This window comes from Monodon monoceros, unplaced genomic scaffold (assembly GCF_005190385.1).
Source record: "Monodon monoceros isolate NGI ecotype Baffin Bay Population unplaced genomic scaffold, NGI_Narwhal_1 Super_Scaffold_18, whole genome shotgun sequence".
Taxonomy (NCBI): domain Eukaryota; kingdom Metazoa; phylum Chordata; class Mammalia; order Artiodactyla; family Monodontidae; genus Monodon; species Monodon monoceros.
In genome coordinates this window covers 150595479-150623142 of record NW_021703774.1, presented here as the reverse complement: position 1 = coordinate 150623142, position 27664 = coordinate 150595479, and the positions used below count along the sequence as shown (strand labels likewise).

Sequence of the window (27664 nt, the reverse complement as noted above, 5' to 3'; positions counted from 1 at the left end):
CACATCCATGGGATACAGAATGCTCTAAGGGGCATCTTTCCAAGTAATTAAGAATGAATAAGAGTTCCCCATTCACAGAAGCGAGCAAGGGTGTTTAAGCACCCTTTGGCAGGCATACAAACCCTCGACTGGCCAACCCGGTTACCTTTGTCCAGGGCTCCAGGTGACCCCCCCGCCCCCTTCTTCCAGCCCATCGCGACCCAAAGAGAAGTGGACAGCGGGGCACTCACATCTTGCATGGCCCGTGTGCGGTGGTCAGAATTGATCTGGTCCCGGAGCTGAAGAAAGGCAAACGGTGACACAAAACACCGTTAGTCGGAGTTCTGGAGTTGGAAAGGCCGCCCAAGGGCGGAGCTTATCCGCTCAGGTCTTAGTGGCCCAAGCAGAGAGGCCTCTGGGCGCTGGGCCCGGGGGAAGGTTACCTAGGCCAGAGCTCGGGTAGGGAGCCCCGGGAAGCGGCGGGCGCGGGGCAGGTCTGAGGACCGAAGAAAACTCTCAGAGGTTGAACCCGGGCATGGGGCCCAGCCTCAGGGGTAGCCCCTGCCCAGGCCCCACTCACCGTGGACTTCTTAGTGAGCATCTCTTTAGCCATGACGTCCATGAGCCGTTCCTTCTCCTCGTGATAGCGCCGCTGCTGCTCCAGAATTGTCTCCATCTTCCTTCCTCCGCCGCCGCCTCAAAGCAAGCTAGGACACCGACACTGCCGGAAACAACTCCTGCCGCCTTGCGCGCCCGCGTCCCTAAGCGGCGCGTCCGGCGTCACCTAAGTTCCGCAGCTGCCGGAAGTTCTTCGGGGACTCGAGGAAAAGTGAGCACCGCAGGAGACCCAGTCAGTGCTATGGAGACGGCTGCAGTGCCCCTGCTGGCCGGGGGTGTGTGGCGCGATGACGAACGATTTACAGGTGCCTCTAGGGGGCATACAGAAATCCACCAGCCTGGCAGTAAGGAATCTGACCTGGCTTCCTCGGCCGCGTGGCCGGGCGGGTAGCGACCTGGACTGAGTAGTTGAAGAGCATGGATGAGAGCTGGGGAACCGGAACTTGTGTCTCCGGCTCTCAGTGTGACCTGTGACAACGTTTTATCCTTCTCGAGACATCGGTGTCCTTGTCAGTAAAATGGGGATGATAGCGGGTTTCTTTTCTTCTTCCCTCCTTCCCTCCTTCCCTCTCTCTTTTTCTTTTTTGATACATAGAAACAACCTAATTGTCTATCAGCAGGGGACTGGTTAAATAAAATATGGTACATTCAAGCAGTAAAATGCTATACAGCTATAAAAAAAAATGAAGCAAGTCTATATGTCCACTTCTAGGTGGAGAAATGAAAACGTATGTCCGTTTGTTCAGACGTTCATAGCACCATTATTCATTATCAAGAAAAACAGGGCGTAACCCCCAAAAGCCATTAACTGGTAAATGTACAAACCAAATGTGGTGTATCCATACGATGGAATGTTATTCAGCAATAAAGGAATGTTACAGTATGCATGAACCATGAAAACATCATGCTAAGTGAAAGAAGCCAGACACAAAGAACGACATTAGTGTATGTCGGGATGGCAAATCTATAGAGACAGAAAGTAGATGAGCGGTTGCCTGCTGCTGAAGGTGAGACCGGAAGTAACTGCAAAAGACGCAAGAAATCTTTTGGAGGTGATAGATATGTTCTAAAATTGGATTGTGGTTATAGTGGCACAAATCTATTAAATTTGCTGAAATTAATTGAACCGTACACTCAAATTGGGTGAATTTTATGGTATGTAACTCATACCTCTGCAAAACTGTTTTAAAAATCTGTATGAACTCAGATGGAAATATGGCCACACAGAGTGAAAAAAGCTAGAGGCACAGCAGTGTATATAAAAATAAATACCCACCTTTCCTCTTTGGTGGGTGGACCACCTAAGCACCATTCACCTGATGCCTTCCTTCCCCGAAAACCTTCTCCTTCCCCATTCTTTCAAACCAGTCACCAAGTCCTGTCTTTTCCATTCCTGCTGCCACCTGTCTCATTATCTCACCTGAACCACTGCACTAGCCTCCTAGTCAGTCTGCTCATCTTACCCCTCCAATCCATTATTCACGCTGCAGCGGAGTGATCATCTCACACCCTTGCCTAAACATTTCCACTGGCTGCTTTACCCGCAGGGTGAGGTCTGTTTGACTTGGCATTCGGCGTTTCATGACCTGGCCGCTGCCTGACGTTTTAGTCTCTTGGCACTTCCTCCGAATGAAATTACTTGCTGCTTCCCCAAAGCACACCATATGTTTTTTCAGGCCTCCAGGCCTTTGCACTAGCTGTTTTCTATGCTTGGACTACTCTTCCTCAGCAGGTATTTATTGAACATGTAGTAAGTGCCTGAAGCTGAGAGTGGAGGGGTGAGCAAGGCAGGCGTGAGCCCAATCCTCAGAGGCTGGTGGAAGAAAGAGACAAAAAATGTCGACATACAATCATTAATTATAAGCACACATGGTGGGCATTCGTAAAGGTTTGTAGAAAATGTCAACCACGGCTTCAGAAAGTTTAGGATTCGAATTGGGCCGGGGAGGCAGTGTGGATCTACCTATGTGACTTTGGGGAACTAACGAATGGAGTCTCCACCTCCGTGAAATGGAAAAACGCCCGCCCCATAGGATTTCTGGGAGGATTTCTTTTGAGATACATATAATCACGCGGTTCTGCCGGACCGGAGGGCCCCTCCCCCACAGGGCGCCGAGAGTCCGCCCGCCCCGCGCGCGGGCCCCCACACGGGAAGGCCGCTGGCGGTACGTGCGCGCCTCAGCCTGCGCCGCAGCCAGTGCGCACGAGTCGGGCTCCGACGGTCTGGACCGCGGAGCCCAGACCGCAGGCCGCCGAGAGAGCAGGGGCAGGGGCGTCGGACGCCGAGAGAGGGGAGCAGCGCTCCGCCCCATCTCCCCATTTTGGGGGATAGCCCCCCTCGCTCATTCCCGCCCCCGCCCTTGAATCACGGGGAGGCGGGGCCATGACCCATTCATGCCGGGAATCGGATCCAGATGTTCCCGTGGCGCGTGCAGCTGCATCCTTGCCTTTTTTGGCAAAAAACGTGCGGCCGCAAGCGGATCCCGGGCCGCCTCCGCTAATCCTCGGGAAGAGGGGGAAGGGGGCTGAGGGTCTGGGCCCAGATTGGGGATCCGCACCCGGTGCTCGGCGGGGTTTGGGGAGGGATGGTAAGGGAGGGGGGCGATTTGTACCCGACGGAGAACCCAACGCCGTCGGCCCGCCCTGCTCCTGTCCGGAACCTCCCCCAAACCCCTCCCTTCCCCACTCGGAGGAAAAAGCCCTTTGCCAGCAGGGGGGAAGCCAGCTAAGCCTGAGAGGGACAGTAGCGGCCGCGGGGATGCCCTTTCTCGGGAGAGATTTCCCACCCCGCCTGGCAGCTTCCTCCTCTGCCCTGCATGGAGGAGGTCGAGGTCGGGAAGAGCCTCCGAGTCCCGTGGTGTGCGGAGGAATCCTCCCTGCCCCTCCACCCCCAGACAAACACACAGAGGCCTTCGCTTCCTCATACTGCTTTATTGCAGAATCTGAAAGGAGGGTGAGCCAAACCCACCCCTCTGCCCATCTCTGGGCAGAATGGAGCTGAAATGAAATGAAACGAGAAAACACTCGACAGCAAGGGCTGGGCAAAACCCTGTACCCTAGGACCCCCTAACCAGTGAACCCCTGATGTGCTGCCCAGGCAGCCCCATCCCTGGGAATAGCGGTGGGATGGGGGTGGGGAGTGTCAAGCCTGAGTACAGTCCACTTCTGAGGACTTCTCAGGCACCCATAGGAGACCTAAAGTCTTCAGGGGAGAAGTCTAGATTGAAGGGGGCTGGGGTCCCAGAGCTCTGAATTAGGGAGAGGGCTTCATCTGGGAAGCTGGACCATAGGGGAGAGGACTGAGTTCTGGCGTTCAGGCTTGGGGAGGGGATTTGAATGATGGAGGCTCCATAAGAGCCCAAGTTTGGGGGCCCTGGGTCAAGAAGTACCAGATTGGGGATGTTGGAGTGGGGAGGCTGAATCCTGGAGCCCAGAGGTAGCCCCAATTTGGGGAGGGGCTGGGTCCCAGAGGTGGTTTGGAAAAGGAGCCTTAGTCCTGGAGCCCTGGTTTGGGAGGGCCTGGGCCCAGGAGCCCTGGCTCAGGGCCCCGCCTGGCTGCAGCCCTGGCACAGCACTTGGTCTCCGTCCGGCACGAAGCCCTGGCCCACCAGGGAGGTGGAGCATCGGGCGCAGGAGAAGCAGCTGTGGTGCCAGTGGCGGTCTTCAAAGGACACATACTTGCCTTCACCGAGTCCTGGAGGGAGGCTGGAGGTTAGCTCTGCGATCTGGAGGGTGGGCGGTCCTGTCCCTCGGCCTCACCCAGTACCAGGTCCCATTCCCTTGCCTACACTCTGCCCACTCTGTCCTTTGACCCTTTGTCCCACCTGTGATGGGGCGCTTGCAGCTGCTGCACTTGGGTGCAAAGAGTTCTCCAAAACAGGCCACACAGTAGGGATCGTCATCTCGGGAGGTGAACTGCTGCCCTGCCAGGGGCGTCTGGCAGCCGGTGCAGACCAGGCATTCCCGATGCCAGGGCTGGTCACGGTATGTCACGCCACCCTGTGTCAGTGTCTGTGGGGCGGCGTCTGTCAGCAGGGGGAGTGGGGATTCCTACCCCACGACAGAGCCTTGCTCACCCCACCCCTGTGTGCAGTGGAGCTCGGCACCCCCGCCCCGCCGGCCCAGCCCCCACCTTGCTGCAGCGGGCGCAGCGAGGAGCAAACTTGTTCTCATAGCAGGGCACGCAGTAGTGAGCACCCTTGTCGGGCACAAAGGAACGGGAGCCCAGCGGCTGCTCACAGCTGCTGCACAGGAAGCAGTGCTCATGCCACGTCTGGCCTCCGTACTCCAGCTTCCGGGATCCTGTGGGGAACACGGGTCCCACTCAGAGGCTGAGTCCCGAGCTCCTGAGTGCCACCCTCTGCCACCCCCCGAGGAGGGTCCCCGCTGCTCCCACAGCCTACAGGGTGGTGTCCATGCATTTGCAGCAGGATCCCCACCGCATCTACTGCACATGCTAACCACCTCCCCCCAACACTGGATATGCTGGCTAAGCACGTGCTAGGCCCCCATAAACCAGACCTGAGGGTTTGGCATAGGTGAAGTCCCCACATGTACCAGAATATGACGATCTCAGCATACGCCAGGCCTCCAGGTCACAGGCACGATGACTCAGTATATGCTAAGCGCTTATACACCAGATGTGATAGTGTGAGCGCACACACAAAGACCCCATATACGAGGCAAGCAAGTCCCTGCCCACAGAGTTCTGCCCCGGACGTGATAGATTCAGAACATAATAAGCCCCGGCATATCCTAGTCATGCCAATCTCCACGTGTTCTAAATCCTCACATTCTATTAACCATGCAGGTTGCCATACGTGTTAAGCCCTTTACTTATATGTCTTTGCACACACCAAGCCCCAATGCAACGAACACTGACAGTCTCAGCACACTCGTAGCTCCTACGGGTGCCAAACATGCTAAGCCCCCAGGTGTGTATCATGCGTTGTCAGTCCCCGTGCGTGCTAAGCTCCCAAGAGCAGATAAGCACGACAGATACTGCACACAGTAAATTTCCAGGAACGTGCTGCGTGTGCTGGTCTTTACCAAGCCTCCATGTTGTATCAGACAGGCATGCCAGTCCCTTACAAGAACCCTACACAGATGCCAGGCATGCCAGTCCCACGCACAACGAGCCCCTGGGAGCCCCTGGGAACGTACCGGGCATGACGGTCTCCCCGCAGGCGGAGCACTGTGAGGAGAAGGCACTGCAGTAGCAGTCGTTACAGAGCAGCTCGCTGTCCTGGCAGGTGAAGGGCTCGTCGGCCAGGGAGCGCTGGCAGCGGCAGCAGCGGAAGCAACCCTCGTGGAAGTGGCGGTCTTCGTAGAACAGCTCCTGTGTGGAGCACAGCAGGGGCACTGGCACCTTCGCCCCTTCCTGCCAGCCTCCACCCACTCCCTGCCCTGTGTGGTCCAGTCCTTACCCTCGAGTCGTGCCCGATAAGCTGCTGGCACTCGGCGCACGTGTTGGCGAAGGTGTTGTCATAGCAGGGCACACAGTAGGGTCCGTTGTCTGTCTGGATGTATTTGCGCCCGTACAGGGACTCGCTGCATTTCGCACAGTCAAAGGCCTCGCTCATGGTGGTTGTGAGTGAGCCCTGTTAGGGACACAAGGGGGGGCAGGGGTCACCCAGAGGGGCTGTGGCTCAGCCCACTGCATTTAAAAGAGAGCAAGAACTAGGCATAGGAAATGCCAGGTCAGAGCAGGTGGTGATGGGGAATGGGTGTTTCTGGGAACACAAAGAGTCCTGCATGTTTATTTCTGTATTTAACGTTGGGGATGAGAGGGGGTCAGGAAAAAACCAGGAAGCAGAAGTTCTTTTCTTATCTTGGCCCTGGCAGAACTGGGGGGAGGGGGCTTTTCCTGGGTCAATGACTCATTTCCTGCCCCTGCATTTAGCCTGAGTTTAGCCTCCACTGTCCCTACTGTCCCCAAGGGGGTAAGAGCAAGGACATGGAGCCACCCCACCCTGTCCCATACGAACAGCACTCTCACCCTCTCCTGACTCCCAGGAAGGGACCCTAGGGGTATACCCAGAGCTCTGGAGTGGGGAGCTTAGGGATGAGAATGGGGCTGTTTGTACCCCACCCCCCAAACCCCAGCCAGGAAACAGCGGAATGTAAGAAGGATGCTGGGCCAGTGAATGGTGGAGGTGGAGGAGGCTGATGGGAGAAATCACATTGGGCCTCCCCTCCCAGGAGAATCCAGCAACAAGGACTTCAGAGGCTCAGCCTAGGTTTAAGCAGGAAGGAAATCCTGCAAGCTGGACACAGCCAAGCTTCCCCAACTGGTCCCTCTGCCCTCACCCCCTCCACCTCCCGCTGGGTCTCTGGTCACACCAGCCTGCGCAGCCTTGGCCTGCAACACCTGCAGCAGCTGTGGCAGCACAGATGGCCAGATGTCAGGTTTTGCCAGCCAACAGGGGAGGAAAAAAGGGAAATGAGATGCTTGGGGACGGAGAGGGGAACTGGAGGTTATGCAGTGTGCCTCCTGCTGTCTCCTGCCGGTCATCACTCCTTGCAGCGACTGGCAAAGCCCCAGAATCTTTCCATCCCCTGGGTCATTATTTCCCTCTCCCTGCCTCTGGGAGAGACAGCCTCTCCCCAGCTTTTTGAAGGGTTTGGGGCCGGGGAGTGAAGGGTGAGAGAGTGGGAGCCACTGAAGACATTTCCTCTCCAATCAGGCCTCCCTACGGTGGGCAGTCAGGAAAGGGGGAGCCCTGAGTGCTGTTGCTGCAGACACCCAGCCCCCCACCAAACCTCAGACACTTTCCATTTTCTCAGGAACAAAGCATGTTTGTGGGATGAGGTCATCCACACAGCTGCCTCTGCAGCAGGAGCTTGGGGAGTAGGGAGGGTGAGGAAGTGGGGTTCCCAGTCCCTTCTGCTGCCCGATTCCAGTCTCTAGCCCCAAATTCAGAGCTCCCCACTCCCAGTCTCCTCCATCATGAAGCCTGCTCTCTGAGGACTGGGATCCCGGGGTGGGTGGAGAGGAACCACTTGGACCCTAGGAAGGGGATGTTCTCACAGCTGCAGATGGGCCCCAGGAGTACAAAGGAACCCACCAACACACTCCTGCACATTAGACCTCAGTAACTGGCAGTCCCCAGAGCCTGGCCTGGCTCAAGCTGAAGGCGAAGCCCTCCTTTTCTCAGCCACCCGCCCGCAGGAAATTCTAGCCAACAAGCGTGGCTCTGGTTTGGAGTTCAGACTCCAGGCGCCAGCAGACGCCCCAAGCCTAGGGGGCCTGGCTCTTCTGAAGGGGTGGCTCATGAACCCACAGCTGCCCTTCTGTACGATGGGAAGACACTCAGTTCATACCCCAGGCCAGGGCATGAGGCCGCCAGGAGCCGGGGTCTTCAGAGCCGGGACTTCTGGGCTGGGGGCTATGCTGGAGGGTGGAGGGTATCCCTCCACCTCAGTCCGCTCCTCGCCATTCAGGCCTGGGTTTCCTCTGGCCCAACATCTGAGGGTTGCCTGGGCTGTGAGCCACTGGGCAGCGGGGGCCACACAGGTGGAGTGTGGCCATGCATCCATCCACGAGTGACCTGGGCCCTTCCTTCCTTCCTGGCTTGGCCCCCAACAGCTCTGTCATCTTCCCAGGTCCAGACTAGCCCTAGGCCTGCCTACTGGGAGGCAGTCACCACTCTGAGACAGGGGCACCCCAAATAGGGTATGGGCGTGGCTTCTGTTTCTTTCCCAGAATCCCCTAGTCTGTCCAGCTGGGCTCTGGTGAGGACAGAGTGAAGGGCACTATCAAGGCCCACCTGTCTCTGCCCTTTGTCTGCCCCTCCCCCCTCCCCCTTTCCCTGGCAGGACTGAGGGACTAAAGGGAGCCAGTCCTGTATTCCTTCACGGCTGGTAGGGGGGTCGTGGGGAGAGCGCTCAGTCTGCCAGATGGCTCTCAGCCGCTGCCCCCAACACACACACCCGCCTACACCTGACCCACACACACATCTGACCCCTCCCCGTGAACCTCCTGCAGCTCAAAATGGCTGGATAATGGCCGTGGCATGTGCTGTGTAGAGGCTTGAGCTGTGAAATATAAACCTGGGTGATCTTGGGCAAGTCACTTAAGCTCCCTGAGCCTGCTTCCCCATCTAATACTACCTCCTACCTCCTAGGGTTGTTGCCAGGCTTAAATGTGATGATACTTGGAAAGCACCTGGGAGATACTAAGTAGTCAGTAAATGGTAGCTCTTAGTGTTTTATTATTAGCCCCTCACTCATACGGGGGTCAGTCAACAGTTTCTCAGCCGGGCCTGGGTCAGGGGGCTGGCCTGGGACTTGACCTTGACATTCTCAGCGGGGGCCCAGGGAGAGAACAAAAAGGGAACTCCCTAGTTCTGCTGGGGGAGCTGAAGAGGCCCAGGCCGTGGGGCTCACTGAGACCAGTGGGGCCAGTCTGACTCCAGTGAGCATAACTCTGAAACCCCCAACACAGGTACACAGGTGTACACACCTGCATGCTGCTTTGCCTCTCACAAAGCGCTTTCCCACCCACCCACCATCTATCAGATTGCACAAAGGGCAGGCGGGATAGGGTATCATCCTCATTTTACAGCTGAGCACAGAGGCCAGGGACAGGGCAGGGGCATGCCCAAAGTCACTCAGGTATCAGAGAGCTCAGGTCCCTTGCCTCCCAGCCTGGAGCCCTTTCCTGTTTCCCTAGAAATGGTGGTGGACGGGGTGGTCAGCGTTTAAGAGCAGCGGGACAGGAGATGCTGGATGATATCACTAGTACAAGAGCCTGGCTCTTCTCCCCAGCTGCCAGCCCTGTGACTGGAAGACACCCAGAAGTCTTTCCAAGTACCCATGCCAACCGCTCAACCCCTTCGCCCCCCTCCACCCCCCACTGTCCAGGAGGACCCTGGCCAGGTCCCACAGCTGTGACTCAGGATCAGAACAGACCCCTCCCCCAGCTTCCAGGAGTTGACAGGGGACTTGAGGGGAGAAATCAAACTCCCCCCACCCTCACCCCTGCTACTAGGCATCCACCCCAAACTCTCCACTCTCTTCCCCGCCCCCGCCATGGGGCCTGGGAGTCAGAGCGGTTTGGGAGAAGGGGGTGGGAAGCAGGATCCAGCAGCTGCTCTGGGGACAGAAGAGGAACAGTTCATTCACCCCGGGTCCCCCAGGGCTGAAGCAGCGCGTCCAAGATTTGAGTTTAAAAATAAGCTGGGGCTGTCTCGGAGAGTGCATAGGGCTCCTTCGAGTCTTACTGTCTCATGTCTCAGGTCCTCTGCCTCACGGGGGCTCAGTTGGCTCAGTGTTTCTGTTTCCCCACATCCTCCCTTCCCAATCTTTCAGGCCTGAGTCCCGCAGGGTCTTGAAAACTGTCACTGCCCCTCCATGACATCTGTCTCTTGGCGTCTAGCTCTGCTCCACTCAGCACGTCTGTGTCTATAAACTTCAGCAGCTGTCTGTATGTTTCCGTGTCTCTGTGTCTCTGACTGGCTATCTCCCCACGGCAGCCTCTGTGGATTTCTACCACTGTATGCCCAAGTCTTGGCATCTCAAGGGTCTCTAAAGGGTGGAATGTCTTGGTCCCTACCCACCGCCCTTCTCTATCTCTTAGCATCTCTGTATGCCTGAGTGTGTCTGTCTCCAGTCTCTGGATGTCTTTCTAGGCCTCTCAGAGGCTGGTTTACCACAAGGTTAATGAAGCTTAAGCTTCGGGGCCCCTCATTTGCCCAGAACCCTCCAAGGCCCTGGAGAGGGCTGACAGCACGTCTGGGGTCACTGCATGCTTCTTCCTAAAATGCTCCGCTCCACAAAACCTGGGTCGGACCCTATGCCTCGGGTTTGCCTCCCGGTGACTCTACGCCCAAGTCTCTGTCTCTGTTTCGGGTATCTCCGCAGCCTCCTTGTCTAAGCTCGCCGCTCCTGTCTTGTCTCGGTCTCTTGCTCCACCGGGCGTTCTGGAAGCCGGTTTCTCGAACCCTAAAGGTCTCTCTCGACTCTCGCTTTTCCATTTCAAACTTGGCCCCCTGCCCCACCTAACTGGCGTTGCAGCGCCCGGAGCGGTCCAGTTCCGGGGGCGCCCCCCGGGGCTCGGCGCCCGCGCGCCACCGGCTCCTAGCATGTTCCCTGCGCCCGCGACCGGACCCAGGCGGGGACAGGGGGCGGGGGCCGCGGCTGCCCTTAACCCCCGGCTGGCCGCTTCTCCTTTCCCGCCAGAGGGCGGGGGCCGGGAGCCGGGATGGGGAGCCGGGCTCGGCGGGGAGCTCACCTCGAGGCAGGCGGCGAGAGCGGGGCGCGGCGCTCGCGCGGGGCGGGGGTGGGGTGGGGGGTGGCGGGCAGCCGGGGCCGCGTCCCTCGGCGCCTCCTACCTGCGGGCCGGGCCGAGCAGGACCGAGCTAGCTGCCGGCGAGAATGCCGGCGGCGCACGGACTGTGTGGGCGAGCGGGAGCGCGGCCCCAAGCCCTCCCCGAGGAAGTGAGCGCGGGGGCCCGCCCCGCCCGGACCCCGCCCCCGGCCTCCCCTGCCCGCGGGGTGCGGATCCCGCCCCCGGCCCTCGTCCTGGAGGCTGGGGGCCAGACCCCGCCCCCACCTCCTTTTTAGGCTGGAGCCTGCCCCAGCCCCCTGGGCCCGCCGGGCCTAACCTGGCTCTACCAACCTTCGTGGGCGGCCAGGACCCCGCCCCTGTCCCCTCCCTGCAGCTTTTGCTGTCCTCCTTCTCTTTCCCCACTCTCCTTACCTCCCCCCACCCCAGTCCCCAGCGGCTAGCTGTATTCGGTCTCAGGCAAGGGATACAGGAGGCAGCCGACCAAGGTCCATTTGGGGACCCAGAGGGTCCTCATGCCCTTTTCGTGTCCCCTCCCCCTCGCAGTTTACCCCCAGGGATCACACTCAGCCCTAATTTGTAAAAGAGGACTTATTCCAGCCTGTTGGAGGGGGTGGTTTTGACCCTGCTGTTGCGGCCCTGTCAGTGGGAACGAAGGTGTGCTCTGAAAACAAGGAGTGAAGTCTAAGGACCCCTTCTATAGGGCCTTGACCTTCAAAGGGCTTCATTCCACAACCCTGAGTGGTGAAAACAGAAGTAACCACCTCCTCACCTCCAGCTGCATCGTGGGACAGAGAAATCCTCCCTTGGTCTCCACAGTGCCCAGGAACAGTTTTGACCTTTGAGGCCTAGGGGAGACCCTAATCCTTGGCCCCATGATTTTTGAGCTTCTCAGGAAAGGGTGTGAGGAGTGTGCAAGGATGGGGCACTGCAGGGACGGTGGAGGGAAGTCCTCCCCGACCTCTACAGTTTCCAACCTTCTGGCTTCCTCCCTGTGCCCTGCCCCGGGCGGGAGGACTGGCGTCTGCCAGGGACACAAGGCCCCTCCAGGTCCTTGAGGCCACCGCCCCTGGGATCCTCAGGCTTGTCACTAGGAATAAATAGCCTCGATCTGGAAGGGGGGAGGGAGGAGGAGGCTCTGCTGTGCTGTTAGCAAAACAAGAGACAGCAAACCAACCCTGGAAATAACCTCCTCAGAGTCTAGAGTAGAGATTCAGGTGCCCACAGAGGCTCTCCCATCCCACAGGCTGGGTCCAGCCAAGCTCTCAGAGCAGAGACTCATTCCCTCCCAGGTTGGGGCTGCTGAGTACCCTCCTCTCCCACTTCTGAATCACACGCCTACCTTTCTGGGTCCCAAGTCACACTTGAGGTCAGGTTTCCTTTCAAAATTAACGAATTCCTTATTATTGTTGTTCCTGATGCCTAAACGGTAAGTGCCATGAGGGCAGGGACTGCGTACTTCTGGTTCACCACTGCATTCTCAGTACCTACTCCAATGTCTGGCACGTAATAAATATCTGATGAATGAATGAATGATGGACACTGCTTCCATTTGGACTCCACACCCCAGATTGGACCACAGGCACATGCTATCTGGAGCCCAGGGAGGGCGCAGCCAGCCCACGGGTGGGCCTTGCTCTGGAATTTGCCTTGCAGGCGTAGGAGACTCCTAGCCCAGGGGAGTGCAGGGAAGACTGCCTGGCTGGAGGAGATGGCAAGAAGGGGTTTGCTCTGCGGTGAGGGGAGGGCAAAGGTGAGCATCCTTCAGAAAGGGAGGAGTTATGAGTGAGTAAGGAAGGTGCTGGATCAAAGGTAGGGTTGGGTGGGTGGGTGGGGTCTCTTTTTTTTTTAACTGAAGTACAGTTGATTTACAATGTTGTGTTAATTCTGCTGTGCAGCAAAGTGATTTGGGGTCTCTGGTTTTACTCACGGCTTGAATCTCCGATGAGCTGCCTGAATAAGAGCCAATATTTCCTGAGTTCTTACTTTGCACCAGTCCCTGCCTAAGCACTTTACGTATATTAATGCACTTGATTTCCAACAACTTTGTGAGATATGTATTTTTATCCTTGATTTAAGGATGAGAACATGGAGGCACAGAGAGAGTAGGTAACCTGCCAAGGGTGACACAGCTAACAATAGAAAAGCCTGGATTCAAATCCAGACAGTCAAATGTCAAAGCTCCTTATGCCAAAAAAAGAGCTTAATCATTAGGCTCTATCGCCTCTGTAGTCATTTAACCTCTTGAAGCCTCAGTCTGTCATCTGTTCAGAGTGGGGGACTCCCTGTGTCACAGCATTCTTGCGAGGATTGGATGAAAGTACACAGTAGGTATTCAACATGTGGGACACTCCCTCCACTCCAACACTCTCTTTCCTGGTCAAGTGTTAAGATTCTGCTTCTTGGACTTGGAGTCTGGAGGCCCAGAAAAGTTAGGAGACTTTTGACTTGGCCCAGCCTGAGAGAGGGAGACTGGTGTAGGGCAGGGGCTGTATTCTTTCCCCTCCCAATTTCCAACTCCCCAGTAGGCTCGCATTTCCCTGCGTGCTCTAATTTCCGTTGACCCACGTGGACGTGCCCCAGGCAGGTCTAGGGATCAGCCTCATGGACTCCCTGTTCCTGTTTCCCATCAGTCCTCCCCCCCTCTCAGGGAACAGGTGTGTCTGACCGGGGCTGGAAGCAGAGCCTGAGTGCTGGCTGACTGGCCTTGGGTGAGTGGGATCTGGTTGTCCCTTCCCTCACCCTGGAGGCCCCCCCCCCACCTTCCTTATCTTGTTCAGGGTCTCCCAAGCTGTTCCCTCACCTTGGAATGGTTTACAAAAGGAGGCCCTGGGTGACTGACGAGTGGCAAGACTCTCATGGTTTCCTCTGGGTGCTGAATCACGCTCTGATGCTTGTAACCACAAGCTCTCCTCCCCACAGTGAGAAAACTCCCTTCCTTCTCTGGCGTATTGCTCACTCTTACCCATTGGGCTGCCTACAGCCCGTGCAGGCCTCCTAGCTGAGCAGACACCTGCTTTCAGATTGCCCAGAAACACTTGCCTAGTGACCCCAAGCCTGGCAATGGGTCTGTGGGTGCAGAGGGTAAAATGAGTGACTGCTACAGAGCGTGGGGGAGGAAGAGTAGAGGGAGAACTAACCTATGCTTAAATGCCAACTACACGCAGGGCACCGCGCTAAGTGGCAGTCATTACTTCCTTCAGTTCTTACAAAAGCCACGTGAGGTGGTTATTATTACTATCACCATTCTACAGGGTAGTACACAGGGCTCAGAGAGTTTGACAAGGTGGCCCTAAATCACAAGCTGATAGGTGGTGGATGTGCAATTCAAATCTGGGGCCGACTTGAAGGCCCACCCCCCACTTCCAATGTGCAGAGCTGCTTTCTCCTGGGTATCCCTGCCACTCAATGCCTTCTTCAGGGGAAGTGACAGGAGCTACTAAGGCTGCCACCTAGTCTGATGGCTGGGCTTCTTAATTGAGATGAGGCTGGAAATGTGGGCATGGGCCAGATCATGAAGGGCCTTGTCTTTCAATGGTTAAGTAACAAATAAGATGGAATTTTGCTAATGCATGTGGCCTTAGTTGGGCAAGGCTCAGACTCAGGGGCAGGAAAAAACTTTTCACGTAGCAGATCTCAGCTACTTTCGGCTTTTACACGCCCACTGGCCTCCTGGATTCACACCTCTAGGGACTGAGGAGAGGATTTCTCCAGAGGTCCTCAGCTGGAGAGATGAGCACTGTCATGAGAAATGGGTGCAGTTACAGAACTTGCTGAAGTTTAGCTTCACGTGGTGGAAAAGAAGCCAAATGCCTCTGGAATGTTCTGCTGTGCTCAACCCTTTCTCAATCCTTACAGGTAGGTTTAGTAATACTAATAATAACAATAATAGCTCTAATTGATAGTGAACTTGCAGATGTGTGAACACAGTATTAAGGACTTTAAACATATTATTTCATTTAATCCTCACAACAATCCTGTAGGTATAGTATTATTACCTCCATTTTACACATGGGAGACTAAGGTTCTGTGAAGCTAACTTTGTCTTGGCTGGTAACAGTTAGGATCAAACACACCTCCATGGTTTATGGTCCTAATCATTACATTGTACTGCCTCTGACACTCATTTTGTCAGCCACATCTTGAGGGTGTGAGGGACTTAGAACTTTACAGCTAATGCCATGATATAACTCCTCTGTTCAACTATGAGCCCCTTGACGGCCCTATGAGGAGAGCAGTGCGTGCTGTTATTATCCTTGTTTTATGGATGAGAGAAATGATGCTCATTAAAGCCAAGTAACTGCGTGCATGTGCGATGGGGGCAAATTCTGGACCAAAAGATACAAAAAGACCAAAAAAACCCCAACTGCCACTTCTGAAGAGTCAGGAGCAAAAAAAACGGGTGTTGGAAGCAAAAGCAGGGTACTGCGCATGCCCCCTGCACTCAACACCACAAAGGTGTGGGCAGAACACACCTAAGCCACCCCTCTGGCCTGACCCCTGGACACACCCCAACCCTCACCCCATATAAGGAACAAGCTTGCCACGCCCACATTTCCGGGAGCAAGCAATGGAGCCTGTAACCTGTTTTTGCTCCCTCCTGCACCTGCAGGGGCCCCAATAAAGCCTTGCCTGAATTTCTTACCTGGCCTCTAGTCAATTTCTATTGGTTGGGGAAGGCCAGGAACACTGGTCGGTATCAAAGCGACCTGTCAAAAGTCACACAGCCAGTACATGGCAGAGCCAGACATGGTTTTAAGGATGCTTGTCTCTCTATAGAGTGCTCTTTCCGGTACACCAGAAAATTCACAGGGCCCCTAGCTTTTGCATGGCACAGGGATATCGGCTCGGTGCTTTGTGACCGCCTGGAGGGGTGGGATAGGGAGGGTGGGAGGGAGGGAGACGGAAGAGGGAAGAGATGGGAACATATGTATATGTGTAACTGATTCACTTTGTTATAAAGCAGAAACTAACACACCATTGTAAAGCAATTATATTTTTTAATTATTATTATTTTTACTTGGAGTACAGTTGCTTTACAATTTTGTGTTAGTTTCTGCTATACAGCAAGGTGAATTAGCTATACATATACATATATCCCTTCTTTTTTGAATTTCCTTCCCATTTAGGTCACCACAGAGCATTGAGTAGAGTTTCCTGTGCTATACAGTCAGTTCTAAAGTAGTTACCTATCTTATACCTAGCAGTGTATACAAATACACCGCATAAACACGGCAAACGGAGCAGAGCTGTAGTCGACTGCACATGCGCACACTCCAGGCCCAGCTCACCCCAAGGACAGTGCCAGCCACGATGCTCCCAGGTGCCAACGGAGCGGATCACGAAGGCGAACTCACCGTACACGTGGACAGGCTCTGGCGAATAAGAACTGGCTGTTATAGAGTCACGAGGCTAGACCTAGAGAACTACACTTCCCAGAAGCAGCCTGGGGCGGACGCCTTTTGCTAGATGACGTATTTCCGGAAAAACGGGCGCTGGATAGGCTGCAGAAAGGAAGGGGGCGGTTCTAAACCTCTGGCGGCTTGGCCTATATCCGGTAGGGTCAGTGGACGAGGCGGTGCGGACCCGGCGTTGTCTACTGAGCTTTTCCAGGACTGAGCAGACATGGCGGCGGCTTTTCGGAAAGCGGCTAAGTCGCGGCAGCGGGAACACAGAGAGCGAAGCCAGGTAGGACCGCACGGGCCCCACGAACGCTGGCCGGTGGCCCCATGTGCTATTCTTGCCCCGGGCCTACCCCCCACGTACCCAGCTGCGGGTCCTGGCCTTTTCTGTGCGGAGATGTTGCTTGTAAATACATGCAAATATATGCTGACGACGCAGGCGTGGCTGGGGCGGACCCTCGCGGTTCGGGGAGGAGGGGGTGGTCGTTCTAGCTAGGAGAGCACAGCTGTCCCTATTCCTGGGAGATAATCAAAGCTATCTTGCAAGGTTTCATTGAAGTAGTTAAATGAGATACTGTGTGTAAAGTGCTTGATCTTCTCTGGGGAAGTTGAGGTCAAAGTTCACACAGCCAATTAGTGTCCCCGCTGGAACTGGAATCCACATCTAAAGATACTCAGCCCTGTCCGCTGTGTATGCAGGCTGATCCCGAAGAGATTGGAGTTAATTAATGTGCTATCATCATCATGCCTGGGCTTTGAGATCCATGGAGATCTGCCACGTACGCTTTTTGTTTATGTCTCACCATGTAATGTTGGTGTTTTCCAACCCCATTATACAGATGAGGAAACTGAGGTCCAAAGAACAGAATTGACTTGCCCAGTCACAAACACCAAATTCAGACCGAATAAACAATTGCAGGACTTCTGTGGAGGGTGTGTCTGTGTGGAGAGATTGAGTGGAAATTCATTTAATATATGCAGAATCAATTTATTCTTCTGTTCTCAGGAATCACACAATATCTGATCCAGAAAGGCCCTTAGGGATGTCTGGTGCAATTTCATTTTACAGATGGGGAAGAGAAAGAGAAGGATGTGTCTAAAGCTGTGTCACTGATGGATGGGATGGAACTAAGGCCTCCCAACCACAGTTCAGTCTTCCTGCTTAATAGCATCAGACATTTATTGTGCACTTGCTGTATGCTCAGTGGTGTACTGGGAGCAGTGTATCGATAATCTGCCACCTTGTTTGGACCACTGTGTGGATCTATCTAAAAATAATAACAGCTAGAAGTGCTTGCTGTGTGCCAGAGCCAGACAAAGTGCAAAATGCTTTACCCTTATTATCTCATTTATCTCTCAAGAGTGTGTGGAAGTAGGTACTATTATTTTCTTACATTTGCAGATGGGGAAGCTGAGGCTCAGATAGGTTAAGTAATTTGCCCAAAGACATACAGCTGTAGGTGGCAATCAGCAAAGCCAGGGATCAGACCAAGTGTTTTGAATCCAGAGGCTACTAAAAGTTGAATAAAGAAGCAACTTTATAAGAGATGCATAAAAAATGCCCAATGAGGGGGGGAAAAAAAAAGAAAGGGGGAAAAAAAACCCAAATTAAAAAACAAACAAAAATGCTCAATAAGGAACATGAGTGGGAAGAGGAGAGATGATGAGAGAAAGCATCACAGTGAAACTTGTTGGACTTGGAAGTCAACTTTAAAAAAAAAATTTATTTTTGGCTGTGTTGGGTCTTCGTTGCTGAGTGTGGGCTTTGTCTAGTTGCGGTGAGCGGGGGCGACTCTTCATTGTGTTGCGCGGGCTTCTCTTTATGGCGGTGTCTCTTGTTTCGGAGCACAGGCTCTAGGCGCACGGGCTTCAGTAGTTGTGGCTCGCTGGCTCTAGAGCGCAGGCTCAGTAGTTGTGGCACACGGGCTTAGTTGCTCCGCGGCACGTGGGATCTTCCCGGACCAGGGCTCGAACCCATGTCCCTTGCATTGGCAGGTGGATTCTTAACCACTGTGCCACGAGGCAAGTCCCATAACTGTCACTTTTTGAGCACTGACTGTATGCTAGGCACGGCCCAACATGCTGTACAAGGATTATCTTGTATAATCCTACAGCATTCGTGTGAGGCAGGTGTTATCCTCATTTGTATCAATACAAACGAGGAACCTGATGCTTAAAGAGGTTGAATAGCGTGTCCAAAGGCACAGTTGTGGGTAGTTGATTTGGATTCGTAGACAAGACAGAGGCAAAGAGCGTGACATGGCCATGTCTGAGTGGGAATAGAGGGTCTTTGTGGGAGAGGTGAGGAGGAGGCCATGCTGGAAAGGTTGGTAAACACATTGACGAGAACCAGGGAAGCCCATTTTGTTGCTCTTTTGACCCTTGAGTTTTCTTTCTCTATTCTCTGTCAACTTCTCTTTGTCTGCTATAATTAAAATAATAATGATCAAGAGAGGGCTTGGGTATTATTTTAAATATTGAGTTATTTCTTGCATCACTTCAAGGTAGAGGATGAGAGAGGAGACTGTTAAAAATCCCACCCAAGGACTTCCTGGTGGTGCAGTGGTTAAGAATCTGCCTGCCAAGGCAGGGGACATGGGTTCGAGCCCTGGTCCAGGAAGATCCCACATGCCATGGAGTAACTAAGCCCGTGCGCCACAACTACTGAAGCCTGCACTCTAGAGCCCACGAGCCACAACTGCTGAGCCTGCATGCCACAACTACTGAAGCCCACGCACCTAGAGCCCATGCTCCACAACAAGAGAAGCCACTGCAATGAGAAGCCCACGCGCCACAACGAAGAGTAGCCCCCGCTCGCCGCAGCTAGAGAAAGTCTACGTGTAGCGATGAAGACCCAATGCATCCAACAAGTAAATAAAGAAATAAATTTAAAAAATTCCACTCAAGTTATTATACAAATTTAAACAGTAGAGAAGTTTATGTACTGCCTCAAACATCGAGAATATTCAAAGTGGAAGAGGATGCAGTGTAGGAGGGTGGGGAAGATCAGACTGTGGCCCCAGATAGAATAGGTCTCGTTCTAGCTTTGCCACTTACTAGTTCTGTCTATGTTCTTGGGCAAGTTGTTCTCTAAACCTCATTCCCTTTTTGGAAAATTGGGGTAACAGTAGTGCCTGCTTTATCCACTTTCCATGACTGTTTGGGGATAAATGACATTGTGTGTAAGGAGCATAGCAGATTGCTTTGTAACAGTATTTCATTTTTTTTTTCACCTTGATAAAAATTTTATTTACTCATGTTACATACTCATCCTAACAAGAGAACAGGAATTTTTTTTTACCTTCTGGGAATGTCAAAACTCCTAGATTTTACAAAGCAAAGTAAAAGTACATACAAATTCTTTTAATTTTAAAAAAATTTTGGAAGTGTAGGGTCTTCATTGCTGGGCGCAGGCTTTCTCTAGTTGCAGTGAGTGAGGGCTACTCTTCGTTGCGATGCGGGGGCTTCTTATTGTGGTGGATTCTCTTGTTGCGGAGCATGGGCTCTAGTCACAAGGGCTCAGTAGTCGTGGCTCGCGGGCTCTAGAGCGCAGGCTCAGTAGTTGTGGCGCATGGGCTTAGTTGCTCTGCGGCACGTGAGATCTTCCCAGACCAGGGATCGAACCTGTGTCCCCTGCATTGGCAGGTGGATTCTTTTTTTTTTTTTTGCGGTACGCGGGCCTCTCACTGTTGCGGCCTCTCCCGTTGCGGAGCACAGGCTCCAGACGCGCAGGCTCAGTGGCCCTGGCTCACGGGCCCAGCTGCTCCGCGGCATGTGGGATCTTCCCAGACCAGGGCACGAACCCGTGTCCCCTGCATCGGCACGCGGACTCTCAACCACTGCGCCACCAGGGAAGCCCAGCAGGCAGATTCTTAACCACTATGCCACCAGGAAGTCCCCATACAAATTCTTTATAGTGATTTTCTTTTCTTTCTTTTAATTTTATATTTTCACATTTTCCTAAAATGTAATGGTAATTCTTAATAAATGTGGCCTATTATGATGATGTAGGCAAAAGCATCTAGCACTGACCTTGCCGTAGGTTAAGTGCTCAAGTAGTGATAGCTTGTAGAAAGATAATACCAAGATTTAATCCTTGTACCTTCATGCTATCCAAGTTCTGTATCAGAGAAAGTATTTTCTGTCATACTTGGTTTTCTCTCATGCTTAGTACCGAAATTAGAATAATAACAGTACACATATGCTGGACACCAGCTATGTGCCAGGCTGTGTGCGGGCAGCTACCACTTACAGAGACTCATTAAATCCTCAGGATAGTCGTGAGAAGTAGATCTTATTGTTCTTATTTTATAGCTAGGAAACAGGAGCTCAGAGACGTTAAGTGAAGTGCCCAGAGTCACAGATTGTTAAGAGGTAACGCTTGGATTTGAACCCAGCTCTTCAGACTCTAAATTTAGCTCTCTTAACCACAGTTGCTTCCCTGTTACTATGTTTTCCCTTCGTAGTATTTTATAAACCCTTGGATTAAGTCTGTAGTAATTTTAGTACAACTGGCAACTGCTTTCTTAGTGCCGAGTCATTGTTGCCTTTCTCTGTCCTTAATAGGCCAAGAAACCTACTACGGCAGTACTTGTGACCTCTCTGGCGCCTGCATTGGCCTCTCATCCTTGGGCAGTGCCCATCTGGGGGAGGGGAGGGAACAGGATAGCACATTGGCTGCCAGGACATGGATTTACTGAACGCTCCAGAGATTCTTGTTCCTGTCAGGTGTCCTGTTGATTCGGGTATGTTTGCTGAGGAAACTAAGCACTTTTTTTTCCCTTTTGTCTTCTAGCCCAGCTTTCGAAAACATCTGGGCCTGCTGGAGAAAAAGAAAGATTACAAACTTCGTGCAGAGTGAGCACAGTCTTTCTGGGAGCAGTGCTGCCAGAAAAGCTTACAGCCTCCCTGTACTACAGCTGAATTGCCTGAGTGTCCAGCAGGGGACATTTCCTGCCATTGATAAAATGGCCAAAGCTCTGGCAGCCTGTCAGATACTTTTCTGCGACCCTAAACTTCTCTCTTTGTTTAGGCAGAGCGTTATTTATTTAACTGTAGTTGCATTGAGAATTTTTTTTATTATGTTGCTCCAGATCGTTTTCTCAGAGTGGCTTTGGTTTGCTTCTGCCTTGGTGTTTGAGCTAAAAGCTGAATCTTTTTTCTCTCCCTTTTCTTGAAGTTCAAGATAGAATCTAACATTCCAGCTGTTGAGTCTCTTACATCACCATGTGTGGTGTGGAATGAAGACATGTGAAAGATGGATTCATGGGACTGAGTGTGGGTGATAATGAACTTCGAAAACATTTTATAAAACAATTATCCCTATTCTTCTTCTTTAGCACTTTATTTACAAAACATTTTATAATTATTTGTTAGCCATGCATGTCAGCTGAGGTCCTTTTTATGCCCCCGGAGCAGCTGGTGATGGATTCAGTGGATTGCTCTGGGTTCCAGAGTTTTTCAGGCAAATAATAATAACTGAGTGCTGTCATTAGGCCAGGCAGTGTTCTAAGAGAGTTACCATTTTTACATGCATTTATTCCAGCAGTCTTTGGGGATACTATTATTATCGCACGCATTTCACAGATTAAGTTGGGATACAGAATGGTTAACTAATTTATCCAAGATTACTCAGCCGGAAGTGGTGGAGCCAAGATTTGAACCCAGACAGTCTGGCTCCAGAGTCCACGATTCTAGTCACTATGCTATACTACAACGTGTAGTTTCTGAATCTTATTTGATCACTCGGTGCCCAAGCTTGCATCAGAACCCCGTCTGAGGAGTTGTAATCTGTGCTTTGTTGGGTCTCTCCCTGTAATGATGTAGATGGCAGTAAAACTTATGTGAAATGGGGACTGTTAATTCCAGGTAGAACAGGGATAGGAGAGGACCCACAAAGAGATGAGCTCAACATCTGACACTGGAGTGTGACATTGGAGTGTGGGTCGAATGTAGTCACTCCTTTGGCTTTTTTGAGTTTCATTTTGTATGTATCATTAGATGCTTGTAAAGTTTGCTTGTTGTGTTTTTTTTTTTCTTTTTTGCCATGGACGTTGTTTAACCTGCTTTTCAGTGACTACCGGAAAAAGCAAAAATACCTTAGAGCTCTCCGGAAGAAGGCTCTTGAAAAAAATCCAGATGAATTCTACTATAAAATGACTCGGGTTAAACTCCAGGTGGGTGCCTAATGGATCAGTTGGTTTTTTTTTTTTCCCCCTGCAATGCCGTATGGCATGTGGGATCTTAGTACCCTAACCAGGGATTGAACCGATGCCCCCTGCAGTGGAAGCACAGAGTCTTAACCACTGGACTGCCAGGGCAGTCCCTCAGTTGGTGTTTTGAGCTCCAACTCAACAAGGAAAATAAGGATGAGGGAGGAGATGGATAGCTAGGACCCTGGGCTTTTATTTAGCTCTTCTCCAGTTGGTCAGGTGCTCCTGGTCATTATGCAAAAGGCAAAGCTGCCCCTTCCTGAGCAGCATGCGTTTGCAGTTGTCTGATGCCTGGAGCTATTCTGAGAGGGTGATTGGAGGTGCTGAATTGAATGTGTGTCTTGGGGGCCTGGTGCATTGTGTTGCTGTTGTATGTTGCCTTTGGTTGTCTTTGTTCCAGCCACGAACTATGCCAACAACTTATTAATGATTTTAATCTAATAGGAAACGTATCTTTTAAATTTGGATTTTAGGATGGAGTTCATGTTATTAAGGAGACTAAGGAAGAAGTAACTCCAGAACAGCTGAAACTGATGAGAACTCAGGATGTCAAATATATAGAAATGAAAAGGGTTGCAGAAGCTAAGGTAACAACTAAAACTCTTTATTCTGATATGTTTTTGTTGGTTAAGAAGAGAAATAGAAATCCATTGATCTTGAGTTGTAAGTTGATTTCTTCTGGCATTTCCAATCTTAAAGTACACTTAATTATGATAATGGTTTTAAAGTATAGTCAGCATGGTGGAGTGGAAAGAGGTCAAGTTTGAGACAGACTTAGGTTTAAACTCTGGCTCTGCCATTCATTAGCCCCATGATTATGGGCAAATTAACTTCCCTGGGGCTGTTTCCACATTTCTATCTCATAGGATTGTTGTAAGGATTAAATGAGTTTTGTGTAGTGCCTAGCTAGCCCCCTACCTGACATGTGGTTGGTGCTTGATAAATGTTAGTGGTCCTTTCTTTTAAAAGAATGAAGCAGATTCTTTGCTGGCTGGTGATAATGATGTGGGATGGTCTAAACTTGTGCAAATTCATTTCTGATACCCTAGAAGAACCCAATATAAAATGAGACCATATTCTGTACCCTAGAAAATTGAAAGACTAAAATCAGAGCTCCATCTGCTGGATTTCCAGGGGAAGCAACAGAAGAAGCATGTGTTTTTTTTTGACACCAAAAAGGAAGGTATGAAATGTTTGAAAGTTTCTGGGACAGTCTAGCATATTGGTCTGTGTTGTTTGGTGTCAGAGACAGCGCCTTAAGGATTGTCTTGACTTTTAGTCGAACAGTTTGATATTGCAACTCACCTGCGAACAGCCCCAGAACTAGTCGACAGAGTCTTTAACAGACCTACGGTAGAGACCTTGCAGAAGGAGAAAGTGAAAGGAGTTAACAATCAGACTCGACTTAAGGTAATTTTCTCCATTTTTCTTCAGGTCTGAGTTTATGGGAATCCAGGTTCTTTTTTTTTTTCTCCCTATTGCATTTAAGATGATTATTTTTGGAGAACTTACTAAGTTCTCTTAGAGAAGTGGAAGGAGGATTTGGTGATGGGAACGGAAGTGGAGAAGGGTTCCTCAGTTTCTAAGGTTAGAGGACGTGTAGCATAGTGGTCAGGAGCTTACTTTCTGGCCTTTAGGTCTGCATTTGTTTTGGGTTTTTTTTTTGGCCATGCTGCGAGGCTTGCGGGATCTTAGTTTCCTGACCACGGATTGAACTCAGGCCCCGGCAAAGCACCGAGTCCTAACCATTGGACCACCGGGGAATTCCCTAGGTCTGCATTTGAATCCTACCTCTGACCCTGGGCTTTGTGCTTTCAGTGCTTGTAACAGGTGCCAACAGTTTTAAAAGGCAGAGAAAGGAGGGGACACTGAAGATGAAGGGATTTGGTATACTTTGATATTAAACCTTTAACAGTGAATATGCATATCAAAAGGTCTTTCATGTTCTGCATTTGTACCCCAACTTTTGTATTGACTTGTCCTTACGGTGCTTTCCATCACTGTAACTGGGTTTGTGAGAAGACATGCTTTTTCTCCAAGTCTTCTGGAGTTGAACTCTCACTTCTGACTGATTCATTTAAAAAAATGCTGTCAATGTGTTTCAAGCAGACAGCTGTTCTGTTTGGATTTGAATCATTTACACTGCATCAGCTTTGTTTAATTTCACAGCAGCTTCTCTAGCTCAGAGGCAGCTAAACTTGCTTTAGTAATATAAATACCCCTAATTAGTTTGATTATATTGGGTAATCCCATAAATCAACAGTCTGTGCAATAAAGTGAAAACAAAAGCTGTCTGAAACCACTGCTGTGAGACTACGCTAGAATTGGTGAATTGTTTAAATCCAAGGCCCAGTAATATTCCCCTCTGTGTAGATAACACTTCCAGCCGAGGAGCCGGCTGACTGGTGTTCTAGTGATAACCCTCTTTGTCATGTAGTTGTATTTTCAATTAGCTGTGTCGCCGACACTTCTCAAGTATTGCAGTAGTCCCTAAGGAGATTGGTGTTCCAAAGTCCTATGTAGAATAGTTCACCATCTTACCTTTTGAGAAGTTGGGAAGGTTTGGATTGCCCTTTTTGTCTAGTGGTGTTGTTTCTTTTGACTGTCTTGTTTAAAGCAAAATTATTTTTATTAAGAGACTGCTGGTGGGTGGCTTGCAAGGGAATTTTTAGTCTGTAACTTGGAGGGGGTGAGCAATCCATGAATGGGCTTTAGGAAGTCTATGAACACCTTCTTCCCACCTTGAAATTTTGTGTGACTGGGTATATACGTTTGTATGAATTTGTACGAATACATATATACATTTATGTCAAGAAAGAATCCAAAGCTTTCATCAGTTTCTTAGAGGTCTGTGATCCCCCCACATTGAAGGACCATTGGTCTTTGAGGGGTCATCAGCAGTGAGAATTTTCAGGTCAGCTTCCACTGACAGAGTCCTTCTGCTCTCTGAGTTCCGCGGTTCTGACACCAGCACACTGCCCGGTGGCCCTTCTCTGCTTCTCTACTCATTGTGTAGGGTTTCCAGCACTGGTTCATTCTTGCACGTTAGGTAACCGGGACACTCAGACAGCTCAGTGTAGTAGTGGAAAGATTCCTGGGATCTGTGAGACTCGAGGCGCAGTCCTGATTCTGCTCCAGGTGAGCCTTGTGTCCATGGGCAAGTCTCCAAGTTTCCATGGAGCTCTGGAATGTGGTGTTCCTAAAATGGCCAACTTCAGAGTCTCTTGTTACGTTGATTCTGGGGTAAGGAGGGAATTGATGAAACCATTTATGAGTTTGGGCCCAAGTGGATTAAGAAACAGTTTCTTACTCATTTTTACTCTGTTAATTGTTTTACTGAAAATGTGTGTTTCTTCTGCAGCAAATAGCGAAAGAGAGGCAAAAGCAGTATAACTGCCTGACACAGCGGATTGAGCGCGAGAAGAAATTGTTTGTTATTGCACAGAAAATTCAGACTCGCAAAGATCTTCTGGTGAGGAGAGAGAGCCTTAGGCCTTCATTTTATTTTATTTTATTTTTTTCCTTGTAAAGTTCTAAACTGAGACTGGATTTCAGCTGTGTGTAAACCAACCCCAGTGAAAATGTCTGCTCCTCAGGGGCAGTGGTTTGAGCCAGTGTCTGTTACTCTGACAGTGTTGAAATGTTCCTTGATTAAGAAGGTAATAAGGGGCTTGCTTATTAGTCAGTGCTTTGGAAAAGCAAAGGGTAGGATCGGGTGGCATATGAACTTTATAGCTTATGAGCAGCTATCTGTAACATTTAAACAGGTTAATAAAACAGTGCGTGTCACTCACTGGTGTTTAAAAATAGACAACATTGTGTAGTTAAATAGCAGAGCTAAGGAATATAAGATGCCCCTTTCATATTATCATTCCTCTAAATGTCAAGATTTTCAGCTTTGCAGATCATTTTGGTCTGCCTTTCTCAACTTGGGTTCCGTAAGAGAAGAAGCCCTACAAGATAATGATTTAAGTACCTTTCTTCTCAATTTTCACAAGAACTTCTGCACAGCCAGCCTCATTATAGATGCCCAGGGGAGAAGTTGACTCATCGAGTCGGGGATGCCTTAGGACAAAGGGCTTTGTCTCTCTTGAACATTGAGACGGGCTGAATTAGGGGCTTTCTAATAGGTAGTTTATTAAACTTGCTGTTTTACACAGACCTCTCCTACTATTTACTGGTAACTTTTTACTCTTTTGTAGGATAAAACTCAGAAGGTGAAGGTGAAGAAAGAAACAGTCAACTCCCCAGCTATTTACAAATTTGAGAGTCGTCGAAAACGTTGAAGTGTTAAAGATAAGCCTGTCATTCCATGTGGAAGAGTTTATGTTTTTTTCCAGTAACTTCAGATTCCACTCTTCTAAGTGACTTGGTTTTCCTGTTTATAACAATAATTTATTATAGATCTGACATTTGATGTGAACAGTGTTAAAGCCCCTTCCCCCGTCTAAATTGTTTGTGGGTTGTTGAATTGTTGAAATCAGTCTTTTTTTTTGGCCGCTGCGCGAAGCCTGCAGAATCCCAGGTCCCCAACCAGGGATCAAACCCAGGCCCAAGGCAGTGAAAGCGCCAGGTCCCAGTCACTGGACCACCAAGGAATTCCCTGAAATCAGTCTTATTTTTATATACTTTCATGTTTTTTCATTATAAAAGTTACATAATCTTTTATATAGCAAATTTGGAAATCACGTGAGCTCATCTCTAATCCCAATACTTATTCAAGAACGACAGATAGCTGTTGCATACTTAACTATGCTAGGAGGTTAGGGAAATGGAGGTGAACGACTATCAAGAGCATTCTGGTTGAGTTCCTCCATTTTGTAGAGGTTGGCACTGGTTTTTGTGTTTTGTAGTTGTAATTAAACACCTTTATGGCCTACTTTTTTCACTTACTATTAAATCATTAGCTCTTTTCCATTTTGTTACATCATTAAATTTTTAAAAGTAATATATGCTCATAGTAAAAATTAAAGTAAATATTTCTAATGTTTGCATAATGTTTTAACCAGTGGATAGCCTGATTTTACCCCCATTCATTCTTAATTTATTGGATATTCAGGTGGCTGCATAAGTTAGCCAGGAAGGACTTTTTTTCTTTTACACTTTACAGCTGCAGATAGAAACCCTTGGAATTAAGAACTCACAGGGGCACCTCTTCTTTATTG

The 27664-nt window shown here is 50.7% G+C and overlaps 3 protein-coding genes across 6 annotated transcripts in view; 1 reads left to right on the top strand and 2 right to left on the bottom strand.

Moving 5' to 3' along the window:
• SF3A3 (splicing factor 3a subunit 3) overlaps positions 1 to 834 on the bottom strand; it is a 29431-nt gene extending 28597 nt beyond the window's left edge. The window contains exons 1-2 of one of the 2 annotated variants that reach the window (XR_003794624.1): positions 560 to 755; positions 231 to 278 (exon numbers count right to left, since the gene is read on the bottom strand). Coding sequence is in view for 1 of the 2 variants with exons in the window: in XM_029230558.1 (XP_029086391.1) it covers positions 231 to 278; positions 560 to 655 (144 nt within the window). In the remaining variant the exon portion in view is untranslated. Of the gene's footprint in view, positions 1 to 230; positions 279 to 559 lie in introns of both variants that reach the window. The other variant, XM_029230558.1, reaches the window with a different exon arrangement.
• A 2682-nt stretch (positions 835 to 3516) lies between these two features.
• On the bottom strand, positions 3517 to 16414 carry FHL3 (four and a half LIM domains 3). Of its 3 annotated transcripts, none has more exons than XM_029229985.1 (6): positions 16243 to 16414; positions 6024 to 6197; positions 5761 to 5935; positions 4730 to 4899; positions 4422 to 4608; positions 3517 to 4291 (listed from the first exon to the last, which is right to left on the bottom strand). In XM_029229985.1, exons 2-6 carry the CDS (start codon positions 6177 to 6179, stop codon positions 4137 to 4139), a joined length of 843 nt encoding a protein of 280 aa, XP_029085818.1. In that variant the 5' UTR covers positions 6180 to 6197; positions 16243 to 16414; the 3' UTR covers positions 3517 to 4136. The 3 variants fall into 3 exon arrangements, with proteins under 3 accessions (XP_029085818.1, XP_029085817.1, XP_029085815.1); XM_029229984.1 differs by lacking the exon at positions 16243 to 16414 and adding an exon at positions 10832 to 11038; XM_029229982.1 differs by lacking the exon at positions 16243 to 16414 and adding an exon at positions 10932 to 11000.
• Positions 16415 to 16430: 16 nt separating this feature from the next.
• Positions 16431 to 26942, top strand: UTP11 (UTP11 small subunit processome component). Its single transcript, XM_029229981.1, has 8 exons — positions 16431 to 16573; positions 21083 to 21144; positions 22361 to 22463; positions 22973 to 23086; positions 23589 to 23682; positions 23779 to 23909; positions 25861 to 25971; positions 26702 to 26942. The coding sequence occupies exons 1-8, from the start codon at positions 16511 to 16513 to the stop codon at positions 26783 to 26785; spliced, it is 762 nt and encodes a 253-aa protein (XP_029085814.1). The 5' UTR covers positions 16431 to 16510; the 3' UTR covers positions 26786 to 26942.
• The last annotated feature ends 722 nt before the right edge of the window (positions 26943 to 27664 follow it).